Genomic DNA, 26,426 nt, shown 5'->3' on the forward strand with positions numbered 1-26,426 from the left:
TATATATAAAACTGAATCACTTTGCTGTACACCTGAATTTAACACAGTATTGTTAATCAACTATGCTCCAATATAAAATAGAAACTAAAAAATCTACAGAAAAATAATTAACAATCTCTATCAATAAACTTAAATAAATATATTTTAATCCTTTGATTAATGTTTCAATTTTTAAAATCTATTTTGGAGATATAATTTAAAAACACAGGGATTTATACACAAAAAAATCACTGTGATGCTATCAAATAAAAATTAAAAAAACAGAATTATCAAGTAAATTAAGATTATTACTATATTATATTATAATTTTTAAAAGCTAAATACACATATAAAGAATATATGGAGAAATGAGAAAATTCTAAAAGTTTAGAGAAAATACAGAATAGAAAATTGTGTGTGTGTATGTGTGTAGTCTCATTGAGGAAAATTGCAATACTGTGAACAAAAATTGTTAAAAGAGCCCATAGGTGGAATACAGGCGACTTTTATTTCCTTATTTATAAGATTCACTGATTTTTTAGTAACATGTTGTTTAGTCTTCATGTAATCTTTTTTTTTTTCTTATTTCTTTTCTGTGGTGGGTTTCTAGTTTCATGACATTGTGGTCTGAAAAGATAGCTGAAGTAACTTCTGTATTCTTAAATTTGTTGAGATTCATCTTGTGTCCTTGTATGTGGTCAGTCCTAGAGACTGTTCCATATGCACTTGGACATGATTGAGCAACTAACACTTTCACTTTCTTTCTTTGCCAGTTTATAGTATGTCTGGTGTAAGTCTGTTTGGGTTCATATGGTCTGGGGCTCTCTATGCTTCCTGTATCTGGATATCTCTTTCCTTCTTTTTTTTTTTTTCTTTTCTTGTTTTTTTGCTTCCCTAGTAGTTCAACTGGTAAAGAATCTGCCTGCAATGCAGTAGACCTGGGTTCAATCCTGGAGTTGGGGAGATCCCCTGGAGAAGGGAAAGGCTACCCACTCCAGTATTCTGGCCTGGAGAATCCCATGGACTGTATAGTCCATGGGGGTTGCAAAGAGTCGGACATGGTTGAGCAACTTTCACTTCACTTCACTTCTTTAGGTTTGGAAAGTTTTCAGTCATAATTTCTTCAAGTACCTTTTTTGATCTTCCTTTACTTTTTCTTCTTTTGTTGGAATTTATTCATCACTTATTCATTTTGTATTATTCAATCTTCTGTTCATTGTTTCTAGCTCAGCTTTTGCCTCAGCAAATGAGATTTCTATTTTTTCTTGGTTCTTTATAGTTTCTAGTTTCTTTATATAATAATCTGAATTTTTATTGATAGCCTTTCATTGTCTCCTTTTTGCACTCTGTGTCTATCAGGCTGGAGAGGTCTGTTTCATCGTTTGTTCTTTTAGGGGAGTTGTCTTGGTCTTTTATCTGGGAGTTGTTCCTCTACTTCTTTTTATCTATGTTTCTCTTACTTTGTGAGTTTAGGAGAAACAATTATCTACCATGGTCTTAGAGGGCTATTTTATGTGGTAGCATCCCTGTGTAGCCTGAATGGCTTTGATATTGTTGATGCCAATGCTGTTTTTAGTATGGATGACTGCTGCTTCTTTCCTCAATGTGTCCTGGCTTTTATCCCCTTGATATGTGGTGTGACTGGTTTTAATGGTGATCAGAATCTGCCCTGCATGTTAAGCAGTGCCTCCTCTTTTCCCTGTGGTTGTCACAGCCTTATCAGGGGCAGGATCTGCACCTTACTTGTTGGAGTAGGAACCCCTCATCTTTCTGAGCTGCACTGTGAAGTAGGTGGTATTGCAGTGCTCCCATTGGGAGAGGAACCACCAACTATTCCTCCACTAGAGCTGTCCATCAGGGATTGCGCTCTGTTGTGTCATTGGTCACCCATTGCGCAGGGTCACACAGTACACTGTTTCGACACTGCTCTCAGCCCTGCCTCAACCATGGAAAAGCTGACAATTTGCTCCAGTGTCCTTCAGGCATTATTTTTAACAAGGCAACCAGTGTGGACCCACTGGATACGTGACTGATAAATTTTAGTAGATGAGGCAGAGGGAGCTATGGGTAAGGAAATCCCAAGCTTCTGCCTTGTACATCCAGATAGATAACGGTGTAACTTACTCAGAAAAGGGATATAGCAGGAGGAATACATTTTCAGATGAGTGAAAGTGAAAGTCAGTCAATGGTGTCCAACTCTTTGTGACCCCATGAGCTACAGAGTCCACAGAATGCTGCAGGCCAGAATACTGGAGTGGATAGCCTTTCCCTTCTCCAGGGGATCTTCCCAACCCAGGGATCGAACCCAGGGCTCCTACATCACAGGCAAATTCTTCACCAGCAGAGCCACAAGAAGCTGAAGTTCTATGAAGACATACAAGAACTTCTGGAACTAACACTCAAAAAAAAAGATGTCCTTTTCATCATAGGGGACTGGAATGCAAAAGTAGGAAGTCAAGAGATATCTGGAGTAATAGGCAAGTTTGACCTTGCAGTACAAAATGAAGCAGAGCAAAGGCTAATAGAGTTTTGCCAAGACAACACACTGGTCATAGCAAACACCCTCTTCCAACAACACGAGAGACGACTCTACACATGGACATCACCAGATGGTCAATACCAAAATAAGATGGATTATATTCTTTTCAGCTGAAAAAGGAGAAGCTTTATAGAATCAGCATTGCAAAATTCAGACTTAAACTGAAAAAAGTAGGGAAAACCACTAGATGATTCAGGTATGACCTAAATCAAATCCTTTACAATTATACAGCGGAAATGACAAATAGATTCAAGGGATTTCATCTGATAGATAGAGTGCCTAAAGAATTATGGACGGAGGTTCATAACGTTGTACAGGAGGCAGTGATCAAGACCATTTCCAAGAAACAAAAATGAGAAAAGGCAAAATGGTTGTCTGAGGAGGCCTTACAAATAGCTGAGAAAAGAAGGCAGAGTTCCAAAGAAAAGCAAGGAGAGATAAGAAAGCCTTCCTTGTAATCAGTGCAGAAATAGAGGAAAACAATAGAATGAGAAAGAAGAGAGATCTCTTCAAGAACGTTAGAGATACCAAGGAAATATTTCATGCAAAGATGAGCACAATTAAGAACAGAAATGGAATGACTCTAACAGAAGCAGAAGATGCTAAGAACAGGTGGCAAGAATGCACAGAAGAACTATACAAAAGGGATCTTAATGACCTGGATAGCCACAGTGGTGTGATCACTCACCTATAGCTAGATATCCTGGAATGTGAAATCAGGTGGGCCTTAGGAAGCATCACTACAAACAAAGCTACTGGAGATGACGGAATTGTAGTTGAGCTATTTCAAATCCTAAAAGATGATGCTGTGAAAGTGCTGCACTCAATATGTCAGCAAATTTGGAAAACTCAGCAGTGGCCACAGGACTGAAAAAGGTCAGTTTTCATCCCAATCCCAAAGAAAGGCAACGCCAAAGAATGTTCAAACTACTGCACAATGGCACTCATCTCACATGCCAGCAAAGTAATGCTCAAAATTCTCCAAGCAAGGCTTCAACAGTATGTGAAGCGAGAACTTCAAGATGTTCAAGCGATTTAGAAAAGGCAGAGGAACCAGATATCAAATTGCCAGCATCTGTTGGATCATAGAAAAAGCAAGAGCATTCCAGAAAAACCTCTGCTTTATTGACTATGCCAACGCCTTTGACTGTGTGGATCACAACAAACCATGGAACGTTCTTAAAGAGATGAGAATACCAGACCACCTTACCTGCCTCCTGTAGGTCAAGAAGCAACAGTTAGAACTGGACGTGGAACAGCAGACTGGTTCCAAATTGAGAAAGGAGTATATCAAGGCTGTATATTGTCATCCTGCTTATTTAACTTATATGCAGAGTACATCATAGTAAATGCTGGGCTGGGTGAAGCACAAGCTGGAATCAAGATTGCCAGGAGAAATATCAATAACCTCAGTTACAGATGACGCCATCCTTATGGCAGAAAGCAAAGAAGAATTAAAGAGCCTCTTGATAAAAGTGAAAGGAGAGAGTGAAAAGGCTGGCTTAAAACTCAACATTCAAAAAACTAAGATCATGGCATCCAGTCCCATCACTTCATGGCAAATAGATGGGGAAACAATGGAAACAGTGAAAGACTTTATTTTCTTGGGCTCCAAAATCACTGCAGATAGTGACTGCAGCCATGAAATTGAAAGAAGCTTGCTCCTTGGAAGAAAAGCTATGACCAACCTAGACAGCATATTAAAAAGCAGAGACATTACTTTGCAGACAAAGATCTGTCTAGTCAAAGCTATGGTTTTTCCAGTAGTCATGCGTGGATGTGAGAGTTGGACTATAAAGATAACTGAGTGCCAAAGAATTGATGCTTTTGAACTGTGGTGTTGGAGAAGACTCTTGAGAGTCCCTTGGACTGCAAGGAGATCCAACCAGTCCATCCTGAAGGAGATCAGTCCTGGGTGTTCATTGGAAGGACTGATGCTGAAGCAGAAACTCCAATACTTTGGCCACCTGATGCAAAGAGTTGACTCACTGGAAAAGACCCTGATGCTGGGAGGGATTGGGGGCAGGAGAAGAAGGGAACAACAGAGAATGAGATGATTGGATGGCATCACCGATTCGATGGACATGAGTTTGAGCAAGCTCTGGGAGTTGGTGATGGACAGGGAAGCCTGGCGTGCTGTAGTCCATGGGGTTGCAAAGAATTGGACACAACTGAGTGACTGAACTAACTAATTAGGAGAGTTTGAAGTGCTTATAGGACAACCACATATAATGAGTTTTTGCATTAAGTTCAGGAATTTAGCAGAAAGACATTGACTGGAGCAGATTGTAATATATCAGCTTCATGACAGTGAATGGATCAAAGTGGGACTCCATGAAATTGTTCAGAAAAAGTCTTATGGACCTACTTTGAACTTCTATCCACATTTTGCTTCCAGATATAATTGTTCATGATTTTTTTCTTTTATACTTTGATTTTACTTTTTGAGATTAATGGTCTCTTATTTTCTTATTCTATAGATAATTGATATAAATGCATGCCCTTTATAAGTAATAGTAATACATATAAATTTTGGTTTTTTTTTCTTTTCACAGGAATTCACATTGCAAAATATGACAGTACTAGCAGTTCAAGACTTGTCTTTGAATTTATATGAGGGGCAAATCACTGTCCTTCTTGGTCATAATGGAGCAGGGAAGACTACTACCTTATCTATCCTCACAGGTAAATATTCATGGTTACTTTGGCGCAGATACTGTGGATTAAGCTTTGAAGCTTTTGTGTACTCTTCTTGATATTGACATTGTTATTTAAATGATACATATGGCTGTTTATTAATCTGCTCTCTTTACAAAGTGTAAATCATTTATTATTAAGCTTAAAAATCAATGTTTATTTTTGTTTCTCAGGTGCATCCCACTTCTCACTTTGTAGTGCACCATCCTCATTGGTCAATGCAAAGATTAGAGAACCTTTCTACTTTCACTTATTTAATCCTTTAAATATCCTTTTATATTACTTTCTTCTGTTCCCCTGCTCCCTTTATAGGAAACCATTATAATTTGTTTGATGTACATTGTTTAATGTGTATTATATATTCTTATGAATATACTTTTATTAATAAGAAAATTTCTACTTACATCCAATTGAAAGAGTTTTAGTGACCACACTTACACCCACTGCCTAGATTTTACCATTTTATATATTTGTCACAGATCTATTGATCCCATTTTTAGGCATCTGAAAATTAATTTTAGACATTAAGATGCTTCCTAATAAATAATTTAGAATGCATATCATTAACTAGAATTTTTCTTTTGGAATAAAATTTTAATTAAAAAATGCTTAAATTTTAAGTATTTATTTGCTGCATTTTGACATATGCATATCTCTGAATAATCCTGTTGTCTATTAAGATAGATGACTTCACTATTATCCCAGAAAGTGTTCTCATTACTCAAATGATTCACTAAATTATAGATTAGATAACACTTTACTCATCATTGGTATACATTAATATGCCAGATATGTGGGTGAAAACTAAGAATGCAGTGTTGAGCAGAAAGTCCTTCCCTTCAGAGATCTTATAGTTGAGCAAGGATTTGATGAGCAAATAGGAAATTTATAATATCTCGAGAAGTAAAAAATAAAGCTTGAGTGTTGGGAGTTGTCCTCTCACCTTGATCTAATACTGCTGGTAAGGTCTATGAGCAAAGGGGAAATAAAATCTAATTTGAGATTGGTACAAGGTGTAATGAATCATGAAAGAAAGGGGAGATGCATATTCTAAGGATATTCAGGGCTAGGAAGTAAGAAAATAGGGAATATTGTATGGCTAGAGAACAGAGAGAGAGAGAATAGGAGTTACCAAAATGATACCAGAGTGTCAAGTGAAAGGTTGGAACAAGGCTGAATTTCCCAGTTTAGGTCAACTATAAGTAACCTTATCTTTGAGGAAAGAAATGATGGAAAACAACAATTCTTTGTTAACTTCTATCTTTGAAATACTTCTGAAACTTAGTAAAAGCTCTTAATCATTCAGTTCAGTTCAGCTCTCAGTCAATTGCTCAGTCGTGTCTGACTCTTTGCGACCCCATGAATTGCAGCACGCCAGGCCTCCCTGTCCATCACCAACTCCCGGAGTTTACTCAAACTCATGTCCATCGAGTCGGTGATGCCATCCAGCCATCTCATCCACTGTCGTCCCCTTCTCCTCCTGCCCCCAATACCCCCCAGCATCAGAGTCTTTTCCAATGAGTCAACTCTTCTCATGAGGTGGCCAAAGTACTGGAGTTTCAGCTTCAGCATCAGTCCTTCCAATGAACACCCAGGACTGATCTCCTTCAGGATGGACTGGTTGGATCTCCTTGCAGTCCAAGGGACTCTCAAGAGTCTTCTCCAACACCACAGTTCAAAAGCATCAATTTTTCAGTGCTCAGTTTTCTTCACAGTCCAACTCTCACATCCATACATGACCACTGGAAAAGCCATAGCCTTGATCAGACGGACCTTTGTTGGCAAAGTAATGTCTCTGCTTTTTAATATGCTGTCTAGGTTGGTCATAACTTTCCTTCCAAGGAGTAAGCGTCTTTTAATTTCATGGCTGCAGTCACCATCTGCAGTGATTTTGGAGCCCAAAAAAATAAAGTCTGACACTGTTTCCACTGTTTCCCCATCTATTTCCTATGAAGTGATGGGACCAGATGCCATGATCTTAGTTTTCTTAATCATTACTTCCTAATTAATTCCACATAATTATTAGTGAATATTGTTATTGTTGTATTCAGCATAATAGCAACTGCCACTTATTAAATATCTTTATATATTTCATCTTAGAACATATTCCATGCTTTAATATTTTGTGACAGTGGTCCCTGAAGATAATGGTCTCCTTGCCATGTCTTCTGGCCAGGTCTCTGCCCAACATGTAGTGTGGAGAAGCTGATATATTGGGCACAGACCTGGCCAGAAAGACAACAACAAATCCTTGGGGTCTGCTTGGTGTGGTGGACTGCTCCAGCCAAGGTGGCTTCCACTTTCTGCCTGGGAGGAAAAAGGTGGGGCCCTGACCTTTGTAAGGAGGCAGGGCAGTGAAGTGGTCTGTCTCTTCCTCACTGAAAAGTCAAACGTGGTTCAATTCACAACTTCAGCAGACCTTGTTTAATTAGTTTTTGTTTACTTACCAAAAAAAAAAAAGACCCACAGAACCAAATACTAAATGACTAAATAAATCCTAAATAAAAGTGGGTTTGCTCCACAATATTTCTTAGGAAGATAAAAAACCAGCAATCCAGATACCCTGAAGGTCCCAAGTGTCATGGGCAAGTAGGGTTTTTCCTGGTAAGACAGATCCCTGCATGGGGTTGGATAGTTCTGTGCCAAGAAGCTTGTTGGGGGGAGGGGGGTGTGACACCCAGGCTATATATATAATGAGATAACCCTGGATTATCTGGGTTTACTCAATGAAATCTAAATGAAATCTCTAGTGTCCTCATAAGTGAAAGACAGAGGGAGATTGTAGATAGGCAGAAGAATAGAAGACAAGAAGAGAGTAGGCAATGTGATGTTGGACCCAGATAACCAGAGTGTTGCTTCATAGCATAAGAATTATTAGCAGCCACCACAATCTGAAAAAGACAAGAAATGGATTTTTCCCTCAGAGTCTCTGTTGAGGGTGAGTCCCTGCTGACACCTCAGTTTCACCCCAGTGATACTGATTTCAGACTTCCAGTCTCCAGAACTGTAATGGAATAAATTTCTTTTGTTTTAACACTAACTCTGTGGTAATTTGCTACAGCAGCCATTGGAAACCAATGCATTTGATATCTCAGAACATGTATTATGCACTTCCTAATACGTATGTGTGCATTCCCTTTTCCTTACCAGGAATGCTTAAACCATCACTTCCCTTTTGAAATTTTCAACTCATTCATGAAGATTCAGCTCAAAAGCTACTTCCTGATCCCATCAACCAGAATTAACCACCCTTACCTCTGTTTGGTAACTATGTCCCAAGGGATTAGAGTAATTTCTTACACAGTAAGTTTTCAATAAATACTTGCAGAATGAATTAATTGTATCATGTATCACAGTTGTTGAGACACCTGTTTCCTCAATTAAAAGTAGCTTGAAGCCCAAGGGTTATGTCTTGTAATTTTTTGAATGATAATTTTTAGTTGAGGCAAAGTCATATAACATAAAATTATTCAATTCAAAGTTTCCAGCTTAGTAGCATGTGGTACTTTTACAATATTATGCAACTACACAGTGGAGTGGCAAGTATATTCAAGGGATTAGATTTGGTAGGCAAAGAGCCTGAAGAATTATGGATGGACATTCATAGAATTGTACAGGATGCAGTGACCAAAATCATTCCAAAGAAAAAGAAATGCAAGAAAGCAAAGTGGTTGTCTGAAGAAGTTTTAAAAATAGCTGAGGAAAGAAGAGAAGCAAAGATAAAGGGAAAAGGGAAAGACACACCCAACTAAATACAGAGATCCAGAGAATAGCAAGGAGAGATAACAAGGCCTTCTGAAATGAACAATGCAAAGAAGTGGAGGAAAACAATAGAATTGGAAAGACTAAAGATCTCTTGAAGAAAAATTGGAGATATCAAGGGAACATTTCATGCAAGGATGGGCATGATAAAGGACATAAATGGTGAGGACCCAACAAGAGCAGAAGAGGTTAAGAAGAGTTGGCAAGAACACGCAGAGGAACTCTACAAGAAAGGTCTTAATGATCCTGATAACCATAGTGGTGTGGTTAATCACCTAGAGTCAGACATCCTGGAGTGTGAAGTGGACTTTAGGAAGCATTACCATGAATAAACCAATGGAAGTGATGGAATTCCACCTGAGCTATTTAAAATCCTAAAAGATGATGCTGTTAAAGTGCTGCTTTCAATATGCCAGCAAATTTGGAAAACTCAGCAGTGATCACAGGACTGGAAAAGGTCAGTTTCATTCCAATCCCAAAGAAAGACAATGCCAAAGAATGTTCAAACTACCATACAGTTGTGCTCATTTCATAGGCTAGTAAAGTTATGCTCAAAATCCTTCCAGCTAAACTTCAGCAGTACATGAATTGAGAACTTCCACATATGCAAGCTTGGTTTCAAAGAAGCAGAGGAACCAGAGATCAGGTTGCCAACATTCATTGGATCATGGAGAAAGTAAAAGGGTTCAAGAAAAACATCTACTTCTGCTACAGTGACTATGCTAAAGACTTTATGTGGATCACAACAAACTGTGGAAAGTTCTTAAAGAGCTGCAAGTACCAGATCACATTATCTTTCTCCTGAGAATCTTGCATGTGGGTCAAGAAGCAACAGTTAGAACTGGACATAGAACAAATGACTGGTTCAAAGTTGGGAAGGGACTATAACAAGGCTGTATATTGCCACCCTGCTTATTTAACATCTATGAAGAGTACATCATGCGAAATTCCAGGTTGGATGAATCACAAGTTGGTAAGATTATACTGTGGTTCACATATGTTGTCAAATAGACAGTAGCATAGACCACTGAAACAAAATTCTTTAAAGTATTTTTTATTACTCAAGTAATTAATATTTTTATACTCATTAGAAATCAGAATCTATAGATTTCAAAAAAAATTTTCCCCATTACCAGAAGGTACCAAGTCACTTTCTTTGTAAGAGGTACTCATAATTCTTTCAAGTAGTCTCAAACAGACTATTAAGGAGGTGCTAATGAACAGTGTGCTGAAACTAACAGTAATGAAACTAAGATCATGTCATCTGGTCCCACCACCTCATGGGAAATAGATGGGGAGACAGTAGAAACAGTGTCAGACTTTATTTTTTTGGGCTCCAAAATCACTGCAGATGGTGATTGCAGCAGTGAAATTAAAAGATGCTTACTCCTTGGAAGGAAAGTTATGACCAACCTAGATAGCATATTAAAAATCAGAGACATTACTTTGCCAACAAAGGTCCATCTAGTCAAGGCTATGGTTTTTCCAGTGGTCATGTATGGATGTGAGAGTTGGACTGTGAAGAAAACTGAGCACTGAAAAATTGATGCTTTTGAACTGTGGTGTTGGAGAAGACTCTTGAGAGTCCCTTGGACTGCAAGGAGATCCAACCAGTCCATCCTGAAGGAGATCAGTCCTGGGTGTTCATTGGAAGGACTGATGCTGAAGCTGAAACTCCAGTACTTTGGCCACCTCATGAGAAGAGTTGACTCATTGGAAAAGACCCTGATGCTGCGGGGTATTGGGGGCAGGAGGAGAAGGGGACGACAGTGGATGAGATAGCTGGATGGCATCACCGACTCGATGGGCATGAGTTTGAGTAAACTCCGGGAGTTTGTGATGGACAGGGAGGCCTGGCGTGCTGCGATTCATGGGGTCGCAAAAAGTCGGACACAACTGAGCACTGAACTGAACTGAACTGAATGAACAGTGTATTGTCAGGTTCTCTCACTGAAACTAAGTTTCTGTCATATCTTATGCTTAATTCTAGGTCTCTATCGTCCTACCAGTGGAAAGGTGTATATTCATGGATATGATATCTCAAAAGATATAGTTCAAGCCAGGAGAAACTTGGGCTTGTGCCCCCAGGAAGACATATTGTTCCGTCACTTGACAGTCTCAGAACATCTCTATTTCTACTGTGTGGTGAGCCAGAGATATATTCTTTTTTCCCACTCTTTTCATATGCTTCAGGCAGTGTGACAAAGAACCAATATCTTTATCCTTATTTAGTGGAAATTCCTTTTTTTTTTGGAGACATTGTTCCTTTACTATAAAGGGAGGCAAAAAGAAGAAAAAGCTCATGTCTAAATAGCTCTGTAAGAAAAATCTTGATGAAAGAATTTTCTAAGGATAAAGTTGGAAGCACCATGTAATCTCTGGCTTCTTTTTTTAGATAAAAGGAGTACCTCCAGAAATACGTTCTACAGAAATTAACAAAATGCTGATATCTTTTGACCTGATAGAAAAGCGTGATGCCCTTTCAAAGTCACTGAGTGGAGGAATGAAGCGTAAACTCTCCATTATTATAGCACTTATAGGAGGCTCCAAGGTAAAGAACCACTAACATGGGGCCCTACCCCAGCTAATATATAAAACTGAGCTGACACAAACCTATGAGCTGATATGAATCTAACTCTCTAGAAGGAACTTCCCAAATGATAATCAGAGGGTATTTCCATCATTGATCCAGTTGATATAATATGGTTATGGGGTTTTAATTTATTGTTAATTTTGCAAAGTTCTTACTATAGTCTAGATTGTAGACTTTTATTTATTTTAATTATAGCTTGCATATGTCCCCCATGTAAAATAGTTAGTTATCACATAAAGAGCATAACATGAATTAAATGTGATCATGGAATTGTTCTTCTGATCTGTAGGTGGTGATACTTGATGAGCCAACATCTGGCATGGATCCAGTCTCAAGGAGATTTACCTGGGATGTCCTTCAGAAGCATAAAGAGAATCGTACCATCTTATTGACAACCCACCACATGGATGAAGCTGATATTCTGGGAGATCGAATAGCTATCATGACGAAGGGTACTCTGCAGTGCTGTGGCTCTACAATTTTCCTGAAAAAAGTTTATGGTCTGTCTCCCTTTGATCACTGTTTGGATCCTAATGCCTGAATAACATTCTCTAACATAATTTTATTATCATTTTTGTTCCTCTACACAGAACTTCTTGTGTTCTATTGCATTAAATCTAAACTATTTAAATTGACTATTTGTAATTTATCTATCTATTCCTATTATTTTTCATTATGATACAATGAGTATATTCTAACTTAGAAAACTCATTCTTTTGGGGGGGGTTTGCAGATACATATTTTTATTTATTTAATTTTTTGGGGGGGGGTTGTAGATACATATTTTTTTCCATTTATTCTTATTAGTTGGAGGCTAATTACAATATTGTAGTGGTTTTTGTCATACACTGGCATGAATCAGCCATGGATTTACATGTATTCCCCATCCCGATCCCCCCTCCCACCTCCCTCTCCACCTGATTCCTCTGGGTCTTCCCAGTGCACCAGGCCGGAGCACTTGTCTCATCCATCCAGCCTGGGCTGGTGATCTCTCTCACCCTAGATAACATACATGTTTCGATGCTGTTCTCTCGAAACATCCCACCCTCACCTTCTCCCACAGAATTCAAAATTCTGTTCTGTACATCTGTGTCTCTTTTTCTGTTTTGCATATAGGGTTATCATTACCATCTTTCTAAATTCCATATATATGCATTAGTATACTGTATTGGTCTTTATCTTTCGGGCTTACTTCACTCTGTATAATGGGTTCCAGTTTCATCCATCTCATTAGGACTGATTCAAATGTATTCTTTTTAATGGCTGAGTAATATTCCATGGTGTATATGTACCACAGCTTCCTTATCCATTCGTTTGCTGATGGGCATCTAAGTTGCTTCCATGTCCTGGCTATTATAAACAGTGCTGCGATGAACATTGGGGTGCACGTGTCTCTTTCAGATCTGGTTTCCTCGGGTGTGTATGCCCAGAAGTGGGATTGCTGGGTCATATGGCAGTTCTATTTCCAGTTTTTTAAGAAATCTCCACACTGTTTTCCATAGCGGCTGTACTAGTTTGCATTCCCACCAACAGTGTAAGAGGGGTCCCTTTTCTCCACACCCTCTCCAGCATTTATTGCTTGTAGACTTTTGGATAGCAGCCATCCTGACTGGCGTGTAATGGTACCTCATTGTGGTTTTGATTTGCATTTCTCTGATAATGAGTGATGTTGAGCATCTTTTCATGTGTTTGTTAGCCATCTGTATGTCTTCTTTGGAGAAATGTCTGTTTAGTTCTTTGGCCCATTTTTTGATTGGGTCATTTATTTTTCTGGAATTGAGCTTCAGGAGTTGCTTGTATATTTTTGAGATTAATCCTTTGTCTGTTTCTTCATTTGCTATTATTTTCTCCCAATCTGAGGGCTGTCTTTTCACCTTACTTATAGTTTCCTTTGTAGTGCAAAAGCTTTTAAGTTTCCTTAGGTCCCATTTGTTTAGTTTTGCTTTTATTTCCAATATTCTGGGAGGTGGGTCATAGAGGATCTTGCTGTGATTTATGTCGGAGAGTGTTTTGCCTATGTTCTCCTCTAGGAGTTTTATAGTTTCTGGTCTTACATTTAGATCTTTAATCCATTTTGAGTTTATTTTTGTGTATGGTGTTAGAAAGTGTTCTAGTTTCATTCTTTTACAAGTGGTTGACCAGTGAAAACTCATTCTTTTATTGACCTCAAAAAGTCATGTTTCTTTCTCTCACCTGGCTTCCACTGAAGTTAGTTTTTGTTGGAATGAAGTAATGCTTCCAAGGTATTTGGTTCATAGACTGATAACTCGTAGGGGAGAAAATGAGTGACTCAATATCTCTGACCCTTTTTTCTCTATTGCCAAATCAGCATCACTCCCCTCTGGTGTAATTAGCTAAATACTTTCTAGTTTATTTTCATGAAATCATCTTGAAATGTGGTAGTTGATCAATAGGAATTTATTGAACAGGATATGAATGAATAATGAAATAAAACAATCTTCATTTTAATATGAATATAGTCTGATTAGTCAGTAAGACTAGTACATTAAAAATAAGCCATATATCATATATAATTGAGTTCTGAAATTACAAGTTTCAAACCAGTAAGTATATCAGGGCTTCAGAATTGGAGCGTACAAATCAATGAGAATAGTTAAGACTGACATTATCCCATTAATCATTAATTTGGTGTTTGAATTTATTCATTCAAGTCACATTTATTTTGGGTGAGTTACATTTAATGTTTATACACGTTTATCTCATCTCCTCTTCATAACCTCACCATTTTTATGGAGCAGAAAACTGCCGCTTATTCTTAAAGTCTGAGTCAATCATGCAGTTAAGTGGCAGAGTTTTGGACCTGGGTTCTTTGGACAACAAAGCCCTTGTTTTGCACTCTAACACGCTACCATTTTCCCTTTACTCTGTCTGAAAGAGGATATTGAGTTGAGTTTTAAGCAGTATGTTTGGTGAATATCAGAAATAAAGGGACTCATACTTTTGAATGTTTTTTCACTTACAGGTGGGAATATATAAGTTGATATTCCTATAGCAGTTTAGTTGTAGGCACAAAATTATTACCTAAGTATATTAGTGCTTTTAGTTATTGACCTTATAAAGGCAATGAAGGAAAGAACACCTCTATTTTAGAAGACTATATAAGTGAGTAATAAAAGTATGAGCATAAAAATGCACCTTTTTCCCCCTGAAACAAAGAAGTAGTCAGCTGGCATCGAGTCTTTGGGGGAGAATCAGTGAGAAATTAAGTTTGATGGACAGGACATTGAAAATAGCAAGAGTGGTTTGCATCTGATGTGTGAATGCATGTATAAGACAGATTTAGAAATATGAAATTCAGAAGCCCCATTCAAGAATATAACAGAAAGATAGCCTAAAGTGATGAATGCTAAAATAAGAGTATGACAGGGAAAATAATTATGTGTGTCTATATACATAAATGTGTGTGTGGATGTATGTGTGTATATATAAAATCCTAAAAGGGTCAGAGACACTTGGTGACAACAGTCCATGTAGCCCATTGTCACATGATGAAGGGACGACTTCCTAGTACAGTGAGGTGAAATTTTTAAGTTTTCATTCATTAATATGGTGAAGTAAAAGTTCTACTTTAATGGCATGTACCTGAAATGTGATCATTGAACATTAAGTATGGAAAGAGTGACAGAAGGAAGGAAATTTTAAAATATATAAAACAATAGAAAGATGTTTAAACTTTTTCTTTTGTATTGGAGTATAAGCAATTAACAATGTTATGATACTTTCAAGTGAACAACAAAGGGATTCAGCCATACATATGCATGAATCCATTCTCTTCCAAACTCTCTTCCCATAAAAATTAACAGGTTTAAATTTTGGTAAAAATATGAAATCAGTAAATCTCAAAGATTAAAGATCATTTGCTCTTAAACACAGTATTGATGCCTTGTAAAAATGAAATTTTAAATAAGCAAGATCCTGTGCTTTCTGGTGGTAGAGTATATTTATGTGTTTGATTGGGGCAGATTGCATTCTAAAAATTTTGACCTTTTAAATGGACTTTTTCAGGTGTGGGATACCACTTAATTATGGTAAAGGATCGTCATTGTGATGTTAAAGAAATCTCCAAAATGATTAAATATCACGTACCAGAAGCCAGATTGGAGAGCAATGTTGCAGCTGAATTATCATTTATCCTACCCAAGGAGTACGCAAATAGGTATGGATCCAGAGAATGTTAGATAATAGTTTGGGGTTATAAGAAATCAATATTACTTTTTAAAGCTTCCTCTGACTTGACAAATAGCTTGTGTGCAACTGTCATTTGACAAATAATGATTTTTTAAAAAATTCCTAAAGATTTCACTGTCTGCACAGAGGGAAGTCATATAACTTAGCTTTCATTTAGTTTGTCTTGGGTATTTTTATTTCTATTTCTTACAGTCTGGTGTTAAGTAGTGACAAGAAATGATAAGCTATTTGCACAAATTTTGTTCAACTGATTTGCTGAGATAATAAGAAAAAAGTGGCCTATATGGTAGATCTTGCATTCAGAAGCCCTAGAAACTACAGGAAACAGGCAATTTGACCATAACAGTTAACCAAGTTAGTTACCAGAAGGAGAAAGAAAATATTAATTGTACTTGGGATGTTTATCTTGATTAAGGGAAGAGGAAATTAAGAATACTTATGATAAACTTCCAGGGGCTGTGCCAATTTCATTTTCTTTCAAGTTGTAGTTAACAGCTTGATATCCTCTTGAAGGAAATTAATTGGCATTCTCAAAAGAAGATGAATAGAGGGGAACTTCTTCAACTTTCCAATGAACAAAATCCCGACAGCCTACATCATACATAATGGTGAGAAACTCAAAGCCTTCCCATTAAGATCAGGAACAAGAAAAGCAAGTCCTTTCTCTCCACTGCTTCCAACATCATGCTGGAAGTCCTAGCTAAGGCAAATAAATGTACATACATTGGGAAGAAAGGAATGAAACTCTTTGCAGATAACACAATCATCTTTTGCATACTGTCCAAAAGAATTTACCAAAACAAACAAACAAACAAAAAACCCTTCTGGCAGAAATATAGATCAATGGAACAGAATAGAAAGCCCACAGATGAATCCACGGACCTATGGACACCTTATCTTTGACAAAGGAGGCAAGAATATACAATGGAGAAAAGACCACCTCTTTAACAAGTGGTGCTGGGAAAACTGGTCAACCACTTGTAAAAGAATGAAACTAGAACACTTTCTAACACCATACACAAAAATAAACTCAAAATGGATTAAAGATCTAAATGTAAGACCAGAAACTATAAAACTCCTAGAGGAGAACATAGGCAAAACACTCTCCGACATAAATCACAGCAAGATCCTCTATGACCCACCTCCCAGAATATTGGAAATAAAAGCAAAACTAAACAAATGGGACCTAATGAAACTTAAAAGCTTTTGCACTACAAAGGAAACTATAAGTAAGGTGAAAAGACAGCCCTCAGATTGGGAGAAAATAATAGCAAATGAAGAAACAGACAAAGGATTAATCTCAAAAATATACAAGCAACTCCTGCAGCTCAATTCCAGAAAAATAAATGACCCAATCAAAAAATGGGCCAAAGAACTAAACAGACATTTCTCCAAAGAAGACATACAGATGGCTAACAAACACATGAAAAGATGCTCAACATCACTCATTATTAGAGAAATGCAAATCAAAACCACAATGAGGTACCATTACACACCAGTCAGGATGGCTGCTATCCAAAAGTCTACAAGCAATAAATGCTGGAGAGGGTGTGGAGAAAAGGGAACCCTCTTACACTGTTGGTGGGAATGCAAACTAGTACAGCCACTATGGAGAACAGTGTGGAGATTTCTTAAAAAACTGGAAATAGAACTGCCATATGACCCAGCAATCCCACTTCTGGGCATACACACTGAGGAAACCAGATCTGAAAGAGACACGTGCACCCCAATGTTCATCGCAGCACTGTTTATAATAGCCAGGACATGGAAGCAACCTAGATGCCCATCAGCAGATGAATGGATAAGGAAGCTGTGGTACATATACACCATGGAATATTACTCAGCCATTAAAAAGAATTCATTTGAATCAGTCCTAATGAGATGGATGAAACTGGAGCCCATTATACAGAGTGAAGTAAGCCAGAAAGATAAAGAACATTACAGCATACTAACACATATATATGGAATTTAGAAAGATGGTAACGATAACCCTATATGCAAAACAGAAAAAGAGACACAGAAGTACAGAACAGACTTTTGAACTCTGTGGGAGAAGGTGAGGGTGGGATATTTCAAAAGAACAGCATGTATACTATCTATGGTGAAACAGATCACCAGCCCAGGTGGGATGCATGAGACAAGTGCTCCGGCCTGGTGCACTGGGAAGACCCAGAGGAATCGGGTGGAGAGGGAGGTGGGAGCAGGGATTGGGATGGGGAAGACGTGTAAATCCATGGCTGATTCATATCAATGTATGACCAAAAAATAAATAAATAAATAAAAATTAAAAAAAAAAAAAACCCTTCTGGAACTAGTAAGTGATTATAACAAGGTCGCAGGATACAAATTTGATATAAAAGTCAATAGCTTTTCTATGTATCAACAGTTAGCAAATATAGTTTAAAATTACAAGCACAATGCTATTACATTAGCATTGCCAAAAGCAAAATACTTAGGTATAAAGCTAATAAAATACATACAAGTTCTATATGAGGAAAACTCCAAAATTCTAATGAATGAAGTCAAGATACTAAATAAATATGAAAATAGTCCACTTTTATGACTAGGAAGACTCACTACTCTCAAGGTGTCAGTTCTTTTCAACTTGATCTATAGGTTCAATGTAATTCTAGTCAAGATCTCTGTGAGTTATTTTGTGGGTATCAACAAACTGATCCCAAAGTTTATTAAAAAAGTTTATTCAAATTAATCAACACAATATTGAAAGAAAAGAATAAAGTTAGAAGACTAACAGAAACCAACTCTAAGACTTACTATAAAACTACTGTAATCAAGATGGTATAGTATAGAAAGAATAGAAAAATAGAACAATGGAACAAAGTGGAGAACCTAGAAATATATATATATATATAAATATAAATAAATTTAAATAAATAAACATAATAAATTTTTATATTTATTAAATAAAAATAAATTTATTAAATAAAAAATAAATATTTATTTAAATAAATATAAATTTAAAAATAAATATATATATATTTATATTATATAAATATATATATTTATATATATATATAGTCACCTGGTCTTTGACAGGGAAGGAAAAGCAATGGAGAAAAGATACTTTTCAACAAATGGTGGTGGAATGAACAATCAGACATCCACAGACAAAGAAAATAACCTAGATGCTTAAAATGGGTGATAAGCCTAAAATTCAAACAAAAAAACTATGAATCTCCTAGAAGATAACATAGGAGGAAAACTAGATGACCTTACGTATGGCAATGACATTTAAATTACAGCACCAACAGCACTTTTCATGACAGGAATAACTGAAAAGCTGGACTTCAATGAAATTAAATTTTTGTTCTGTGTTTGGCAATATCAAGAGAATTAGAAGACAAGACACAGAATGGAAGAAAATATTTGCAAAAGACACATTTAATTAAAAAAAAAATTACACAGCATATACAAAAAACTAGAAAAAGCAACGGAATTCCTGTTTTTTACTTCTGCTTTATTGACTACACCAAAGCCTTTGACTGTGTGAATCACAATAAACTGTGGAACAATGTTACAGAGATGGGAATAACAGACCATCTTACCTGCCTACTGAGAAATCTGTATGCAGGTCAAGAAACAACAGTTAGAACCTGACATAGGATAGCAGACTGGTTCCAAATAGGAAAAGGAGTACGTCAAGGCTGTATATTGTCACCCTGCTTATTTAACTTCTATGCAGAGTACACCATGAGAAACGCTGGGCTGGAAGAAGCACAAGCTGGAATCAAGATTGCTGGGAGAAATATCAATAACCTCAGGGATGCAGATGACACCACCCTTATGGCAGAAAGTGAAGAACTAAAGAGCTTCTTAATGAAAGTGAAAGAGGAAAGTGAAAAAATTGGCTTAAAGCTCAACATTCAGAAAACTAAGATCATGGCATTTGGTCCCATCACTTCATGGAAAATAGATGGGGAGACAGTGGAAACAGTGTCAGACTTTATTTTTTTGGGCTCCAAAATCACTGCAGATGGTGATTGCAGCCATGAAATTAAAAGACGCTTACTCCTTGGAAGGAAAGTTATGACCAACTAGATCGCATTTTAAAAAGCAGAGACATTACTTTGCCAACAAAGGTCCATCTAGTCAAGGCTGTGGTTTTTCCAGTAGTCACGTATGGATGTGAGAGCTGGACTGTGAAGAAAGCTGAGCGCCGAAAAATTGATGCTATTGAACTGTGGTGTTGGAGAAGACTCTTGAGAGTCCCTTGGACTGCAAGGAGATCAAACCAGTCCATCATATTCAGGAAATCAGTCCTGAATATTCATTGGAAGGACTGATGCTGAAGCTGAAGCTGCAGTACTTTGGCCATGTGATGCGAACTAACTCATTGGAAAAGACACTGATGCTGGGAAAGATTGAAGGCAGGAGGAGAAAGGGACAACAGAGGATGAGATGGTTGGATGGCATCACCAACTCAATGGATATGAGTTTGAGCAAGTCTGGGAGTTGGTGATGGACAGGGAAGCCTGGTGTGCTGCAGTCCATGGGGTCTCAAAGAGTTGGACATGACAGTGGCTGAACTGAACTGGCAGCATGGATGAACTTTGATGTTACTACAATAAGTGAAAAAAAGCTAGACTGAAAAGGTCACATCCTTAGAGAACAGATTGGTGGACCCAACAGGAGAAGGAGAGGGTGGGACAAATTGAGAAAATAGCATTGACATAGATACATTTACACTATCATGTGTAAAATAGATAGCTAGTGGGAATTTGCTCTATAACACAAGAAGCCCAGCCTGGTTGTCTGTGATGACCTAGAGGGGTGGGATGGGGGAAGGGGAGAGAGGCTTAAGGTGGAGGGTATCTGTATATAATTATGACTGATTGACATTATTGTACAGCAGAAACCAACACAATATTATAAAACATTTTCTTCCATTAAAAAGGGCTATACCTTGTATATTCCATTTATATGACATGTTCAGAATAGGCAAATCCAAACCAGGATTTGGGGGAGGGGTTTATAAATAACAGAAATGTATTTCTTGCAGTTTGAAAGCTGAGAAATCCAAGAAAATTGTATTGGCAGATTTGGTGTTTGATGAGGCTTGTTTCCTAATTCAGAGACAGTCATCTTCTTGCTGTATCCTCACAGGGCAGAAGGAGTTTGGGCAATCTCTGGGCCTCCTGTTTTTTCTTTTTTTTTAATTCAAATTTAGTTGATTTACAACATTGTGTCAGTTTCAAGTGTATGGCACAGTGATGAAGTTATACATATATATGTTTATGGGGCTTCCCTGGTAGCTCAGCTGGTAAAGTATCAGTCTGCAATGTGGGAGACTTGGTTCAATCCCTGGGTTTTGAAAGATCCCCTGGAGAAGGGAAAGGCTACCCACTACAGTGTTCTAGCCTGGAGAATTCCATGGACTGTATAGACCATGGGGTCGCAAAGAGTCGGACACAACTGAGCGACTTTCACTACTATGTATGTATGTATATATGTATGTATATTCTTTTTCAGATTCTTTTCCCTTATAGCTTACTAGAAAATATTAGGTATAGTTCCCTGTTCTACAGTAGGCCACAGTCGGTTATCTGTTTTCCAAATAGGAGTATATATATGCTAATTCGAAACTCCTAATTTATCCCTTCCCCCTTTTCACTTTGGGAACCAAAAGTTTGTTTTCTATCTTTTGGTCTGTTTCTGTTTTGTACATAGGTTTATTTGTATAATTTTTTAGATTCCACATATAAGTAATATATGATATTTGTCTTTCCTTGCCTGGCTATTTAGTATGATAAATTCTAGTTTCATCCATGCTTCTGCAAATAGAATTATTTCTTTCTTATTATGACTGAGTAGTACTCCATTGTGTCGGGTTGCCCAAAATATTCATTTAGGTCTTTCCATAACATCTTACAGAAAAAAATCTGAATGAAGCTTTTGGCCTACCCAATATATATGTATCGCATCTTTTTTGTCCATTTATATGTTAATGGACGGTTAAGTTATTTCCATGTCTTGGCAATTGTAAATAGTGCTGCAATGAACATTGGGGTGCATATGTCTTTTTAAATTAGAGCTTTCTCTGGATACATGCCCAGAAATGAAATTGCTGTACCACATGGTAATTCTGATCTTGAAGGGAGAGCAGCGAGAGGTCCGGAAGAGAGATCTTAGTTGCCTGCTCAGGAATTAAACCTGGGTAACGTGGATGCGATTCATGGGGTCGCAAAGAGTCGGACACGACTGAGCGACTGGACTGAACTGAACCTGGATGAAAACCAAGAGTCCTAGTCACTAGGCCACCAGGGTTGGAGGCTAGAAGCAAAGAGGCCCTGGATCTTGCCCCTGTTTGAAATCAAGACTGTTTCAAAGAGGCAAAAACTAAAAACAAGTACAAAGTTTTTTGTTAGTGATATAGCACAATGTCTGGGAGAGCACACAGGGAAACAGTTTGTTTATCCAACATAGAAACAGAGCAGAGATACACACGCAGAGAGAAAGAATATGGGCATCCCCTCGAACGAGGAGGAGCACAGTACCCAGAAACTAGGCGGAGATACACATCCAGAGAGGAGCACAGGTGTCCTGAGTGGCAGGGGCGCAGTAAGGTGGTGAAATAGGTCACTTATATAGGATAGTCCTTGTGGGTCTTTGTCTGCCTTTGGCCAATTATCTTGTTTGGTTCTTCACACCTGAACCCTGGATCTTCCACATTATGGACCTTCCCTAAGATGCGGGTGCACCCTTTAAAGATGGATCCCACCGCGGAAGGATCCATGCATCCACTATGGATGCGTGTCCATGCTTACTATGGGGTGGAGCCCCCTCTCTTTTTGACCTCCAAGAAGCTTTCCTGTGCAGTGCCAACAAGGAAGTCTGCCTTGACCTCAGGAGTGGACACCGTATTTCTTTACTTTAGCAGAGCTCAGCTATTACCACTAGCTTTGTCCTTTGAGTATCTAGGTTAGAACAAAGCTTGAGTTTTACTCCACTTGACAAATACCAGGTTTCTGGCCCAGAGGCCAGAGGTAGGTATCTCCTACCTCAATTCCACTTTTAGTTTTAAAGGGACCTCAATATAGTTCTCCATAGTGGCTGTACTGATTTACATTCCCACCAGAAGTATAGGAGGGTTATTTTTTTCTAATCAGCCTCTCTAACATTTGTTATTTGTAGACTTTTTGACTGTAGCCATTCTGATTAAGGTAAGTTGATAACTCATTGTGGTTTTGATTTATATTTTTCTGATAATTAGCAATGTTGAGCATTTTTTCCATGTTCCTATTGGCCATCTGAATGCCTTCTTTGAGAAATGTCTATTTAGATCTTTTGCACATTTTTTATTGGCTTGTTTGGTTTTTTTTTTTCTTCTTCTTATTTTAAGTTGTATGAGATGTTTGTATATTTTGGAAATTATTCTCTTTGTCAGTCGCATCATTTGTAAATATTTTCTCCCATTCTGTAGGTTGTCTTTTCATTTTTTAATGGTTTTCTTTGCTTTGCAAAAGGTTCTAATTTTATTTATGTCCCATTTGTTTAGTTTTGCTTTTGATTCCATTACTCTAGGAGATGAATTCAAAAAAATATTGCTGTGATTTATGTCAAAAAGAGTTACACGCATGTTTTCCTGTAAGACTTTAATAGTATCCAGTCTTAAATTTAAGTCTTTCATTCGAGTTTATTTTTGTATATGGTGTTAGGGAAGGTTCTAATTTCATTATTATACAAGTAGCTGTCCAGGTTTCCCAGCACCATTTATTGCTTTACCGTCTTTTCTCCATTGTGTATTCTTTCCTCTTTGTCATAGATTAAGCAACTGTAAGTGTATGGATTTATTGCTGGGATTTCCACCCTGTTCTGTTGACTTATGTGTCTGTTTATGTGCCAGTTCCATACTGTTTTGATGCTTATCTGAAGTCAGGGAGTCTGATTTTTACAATTCTGTTCTTTCTTGAGATGGTTTTGGCTACTAGGGGGTCTTTTGTGTTTCCATACAAATTTAAAATTCTTTTGTTCTAGTTCTGTGAAAAATGCCATTGAATATTTGGTAGAGATTGCATTGGATAGTGTGGTTATTTTAACAGTATTGATTCTTCCAATCCAAGAACACAGTGTATCTTTCCATTTGTGTCAATTTCTTTCATCAGTGTCATAGTTTTCAAAGTGCAGTTCTTTTTCTTCCTTATGTAGATTTATTCCTAGGTATTTTATACTTTTTGAGGCAATGCTAATTTGGATTATTTCCTTAATGTCTCTTTTTGCTAGCTCATTGCTGGTATATAGAAATGCAGCAGATTTCTGTATATAAATTTGGATCCTGCAATTTTGAAGAAATGTGTTGATGAGTTCTAGTGGTTTTCTGGTGGGGTCTTTTTCTTCTTCTGGGAACATTTCTTTTCAATGTTCACTTAAGAAGGCTTTCTTATCTCTCCTTGCTATTCTCTGAAACTCTGCATTCAGATGGGTATATCTTTCCCTTTCACCCTTGTCTTTCACTTCTCTTCTTTTCTCAACTATTTGTAAAGACTCCTCAGACAGCCACTTTGCCTTCTTGCATTTCTTTTTCTTTGGGATGGTTTTGGTAGTTGCCTCATGTACAATGTTAAGAACCTCTGTCCATAGTTCTTCAGGCACTCTGTCTACCAGATCTAATCCCTTGAAACTATTTGTCATTTCTACTGTATAATCATAAGAGATCTGATTTAGATCATATCTGAATAGCCCAGTGGTTTTCCTCGTGTTCTTTGATTTAAGTCTGAATTTTGCAACAAGGCGCTCATGATCTGAACCACCATCAGCTCCCAGTCTTGTTTTTGCTGACTGTTCAAGCTTCTCCATCTTTGTCTGCAAAGAATATAATCAATCTGATTTCAGTATTGACTGTCTGGTGATGTCCATGTGTTGTTGGAAGAGGGTGTTTGCTATGACCAGTGCATTTTCTTGGCAAAACTCTGTTAGCCGTTGTACTGCTTCATTTTGTACTCCAAGGCCAAACTTGCCCGTTACTCTAGGTAGCTCTTGACTTCCTACTTTTGCATTTCAGTCCCCTATGATGAAAAGGATATCTTTTTTGGTGTTAGTTCTCGGAGTGTTTTAAGTCTTCGTAGAACCACTCAACTTCAGCTTCTTCAGCTAAAGTGGTTGGGGCAGAAACTTGGATTACTGTGATACTGAATGGTTTACCTTAAGTTTAATTAGCTCCCATTTGCTCATTTTGTTTCTATTTATTTTGTCTTTGGAGACAGACTAAGAATATATTGCTATGATTTATGTCAGAAAAAATTTTATAACATTCTTTTCTTGAAGTTTTATGATGCCATGTCTTATATTTATGTCTGAATCATTTCAAGTTTATTTTTGTATATGATGTGAAGGAGTGTTCTGATTTTATTGATTTGCATGTAGCTGTCCAGTATTCTCAACAACATTTGTTGATGAAACTCTCTTTTCTCCATTGTATATTCTTTCCCCTTATCATAATTGACTCTATTCTATTGCATTAATCTAAATGTCTGTTATTGTGTCAATACCATGCTGTTTTGATTACTGTAGCTTAATTATGTCTGAAGTCTAGAAGGGTTACACCTTCAGCTCTGTTCTTATTTTCTCGGGATTTCTTTGTCAATTTTGGATGTTTTGTGGTTGCATACAAATGTTAAGATTATTCTGGCTGTTAAAAGTATCATCAGCATTTTGATAGGGATTGCATTAATCTGTAGATTCCTTTGGGTAGTATGGCCATTTTAAGAATATTAATTCTTCAAATTAAAAAAACATATAATAGTTTTCCATTTTTTTGGAATCTCCTTGAATTTCCTTTATCAATATTTTATAGTTTTCAGTGTATAGATCTTTCACATTCTTTATTAAGCTACTTCCTAGATTTTGGGGTTAGTTAGACTTTTAAATGGATTGGCTTTTTCCTCTTCTTTCTGATATTTACTTATTAGCATAATGAAATCAAAGGACTTCTGTGTATTAATCTTGTATCCTGCTACCTTGCTGAATTATTTTATTACTTCTAATAGATTTTATGTGGAGACTCTATGTTTCTCTGTATAGTGTATCATGTCATCTACCAATCGTTCCATTTTACTTCTCCCCTCCAATGGGGTTGTCTTTCATTTTCTTTTCCTGTCTGATTGCTGCAGCTACTACTTCTAATACCATGTTGAATAGAATGGTGAGAATGGGCATCCTTGTCTTTTCCCCGAATTTAGTGAAGAAACTTTCTGCTTTTTACTGTAGAGTATTATGTTGACAGTGGGTGTGTCATAAATGGCTTTTATTTTCCCTCTGTACATGTTCCCTCTATATCCACTTTGGTGAGAGTTCTTATCTTGAATGGATGCTAAATTTTATGAAAAGCTCTTTATGAGTCTACTGAGATGGCCATGTATTTTTGTCTTTCCTTTTGTTAATGTGGTATATCACATTGGTTTGTGTGTGTTGAACCATCCTTGTGAACCTTGGAATTGTCCAATTGATCATTATGTTTGATTTTTTTTATGTACTGTTGCATTCAGTTTGCAATATTTTGTTGAGGATATTTGCATTTATATTCATCAAAGATATTGACTTGTACTTGTCAAATGTGTAGGTATAGTGTCTTCATCTCTTTTGGGTAATAGAGTGACAGTGGCTTCATGGAAATAATTTTGCAGTGTTCCT

At 37.2% G+C, this 26,426-nt stretch overlaps 1 protein-coding gene across 1 annotated transcript in view; it reads left to right on the plus strand.

Annotated features, from left to right (window-relative positions):
* The window catches only part of LOC122433542 (phospholipid-transporting ATPase ABCA3-like), a 273,275-nt gene that overhangs the window by 113,450 nt on the left and 133,399 nt on the right, over window positions 1–26,426 (plus strand). Inside the window, exons 12-16 of the mRNA XM_043456580.1 lie at window positions 5,074–5,203; window positions 10,968–11,122; window positions 11,373–11,528; window positions 11,860–12,070; window positions 15,597–15,747. Of these exons, the coding sequence (XP_043312515.1) occupies window positions 5,074–5,203; window positions 10,968–11,122; window positions 11,373–11,528; window positions 11,860–12,070; window positions 15,597–15,747 (803 nt within the window). The remainder of the gene's footprint in view (window positions 1–5,073; window positions 5,204–10,967; window positions 11,123–11,372; window positions 11,529–11,859; window positions 12,071–15,596; window positions 15,748–26,426) is intronic.

This window comes from Cervus canadensis, chromosome 32, assembly GCF_019320065.1.
Source record: "Cervus canadensis isolate Bull #8, Minnesota chromosome 32, ASM1932006v1, whole genome shotgun sequence".
Classification (NCBI taxonomy): Eukaryota; Metazoa; Chordata; class Mammalia; order Artiodactyla; family Cervidae; genus Cervus; species Cervus canadensis.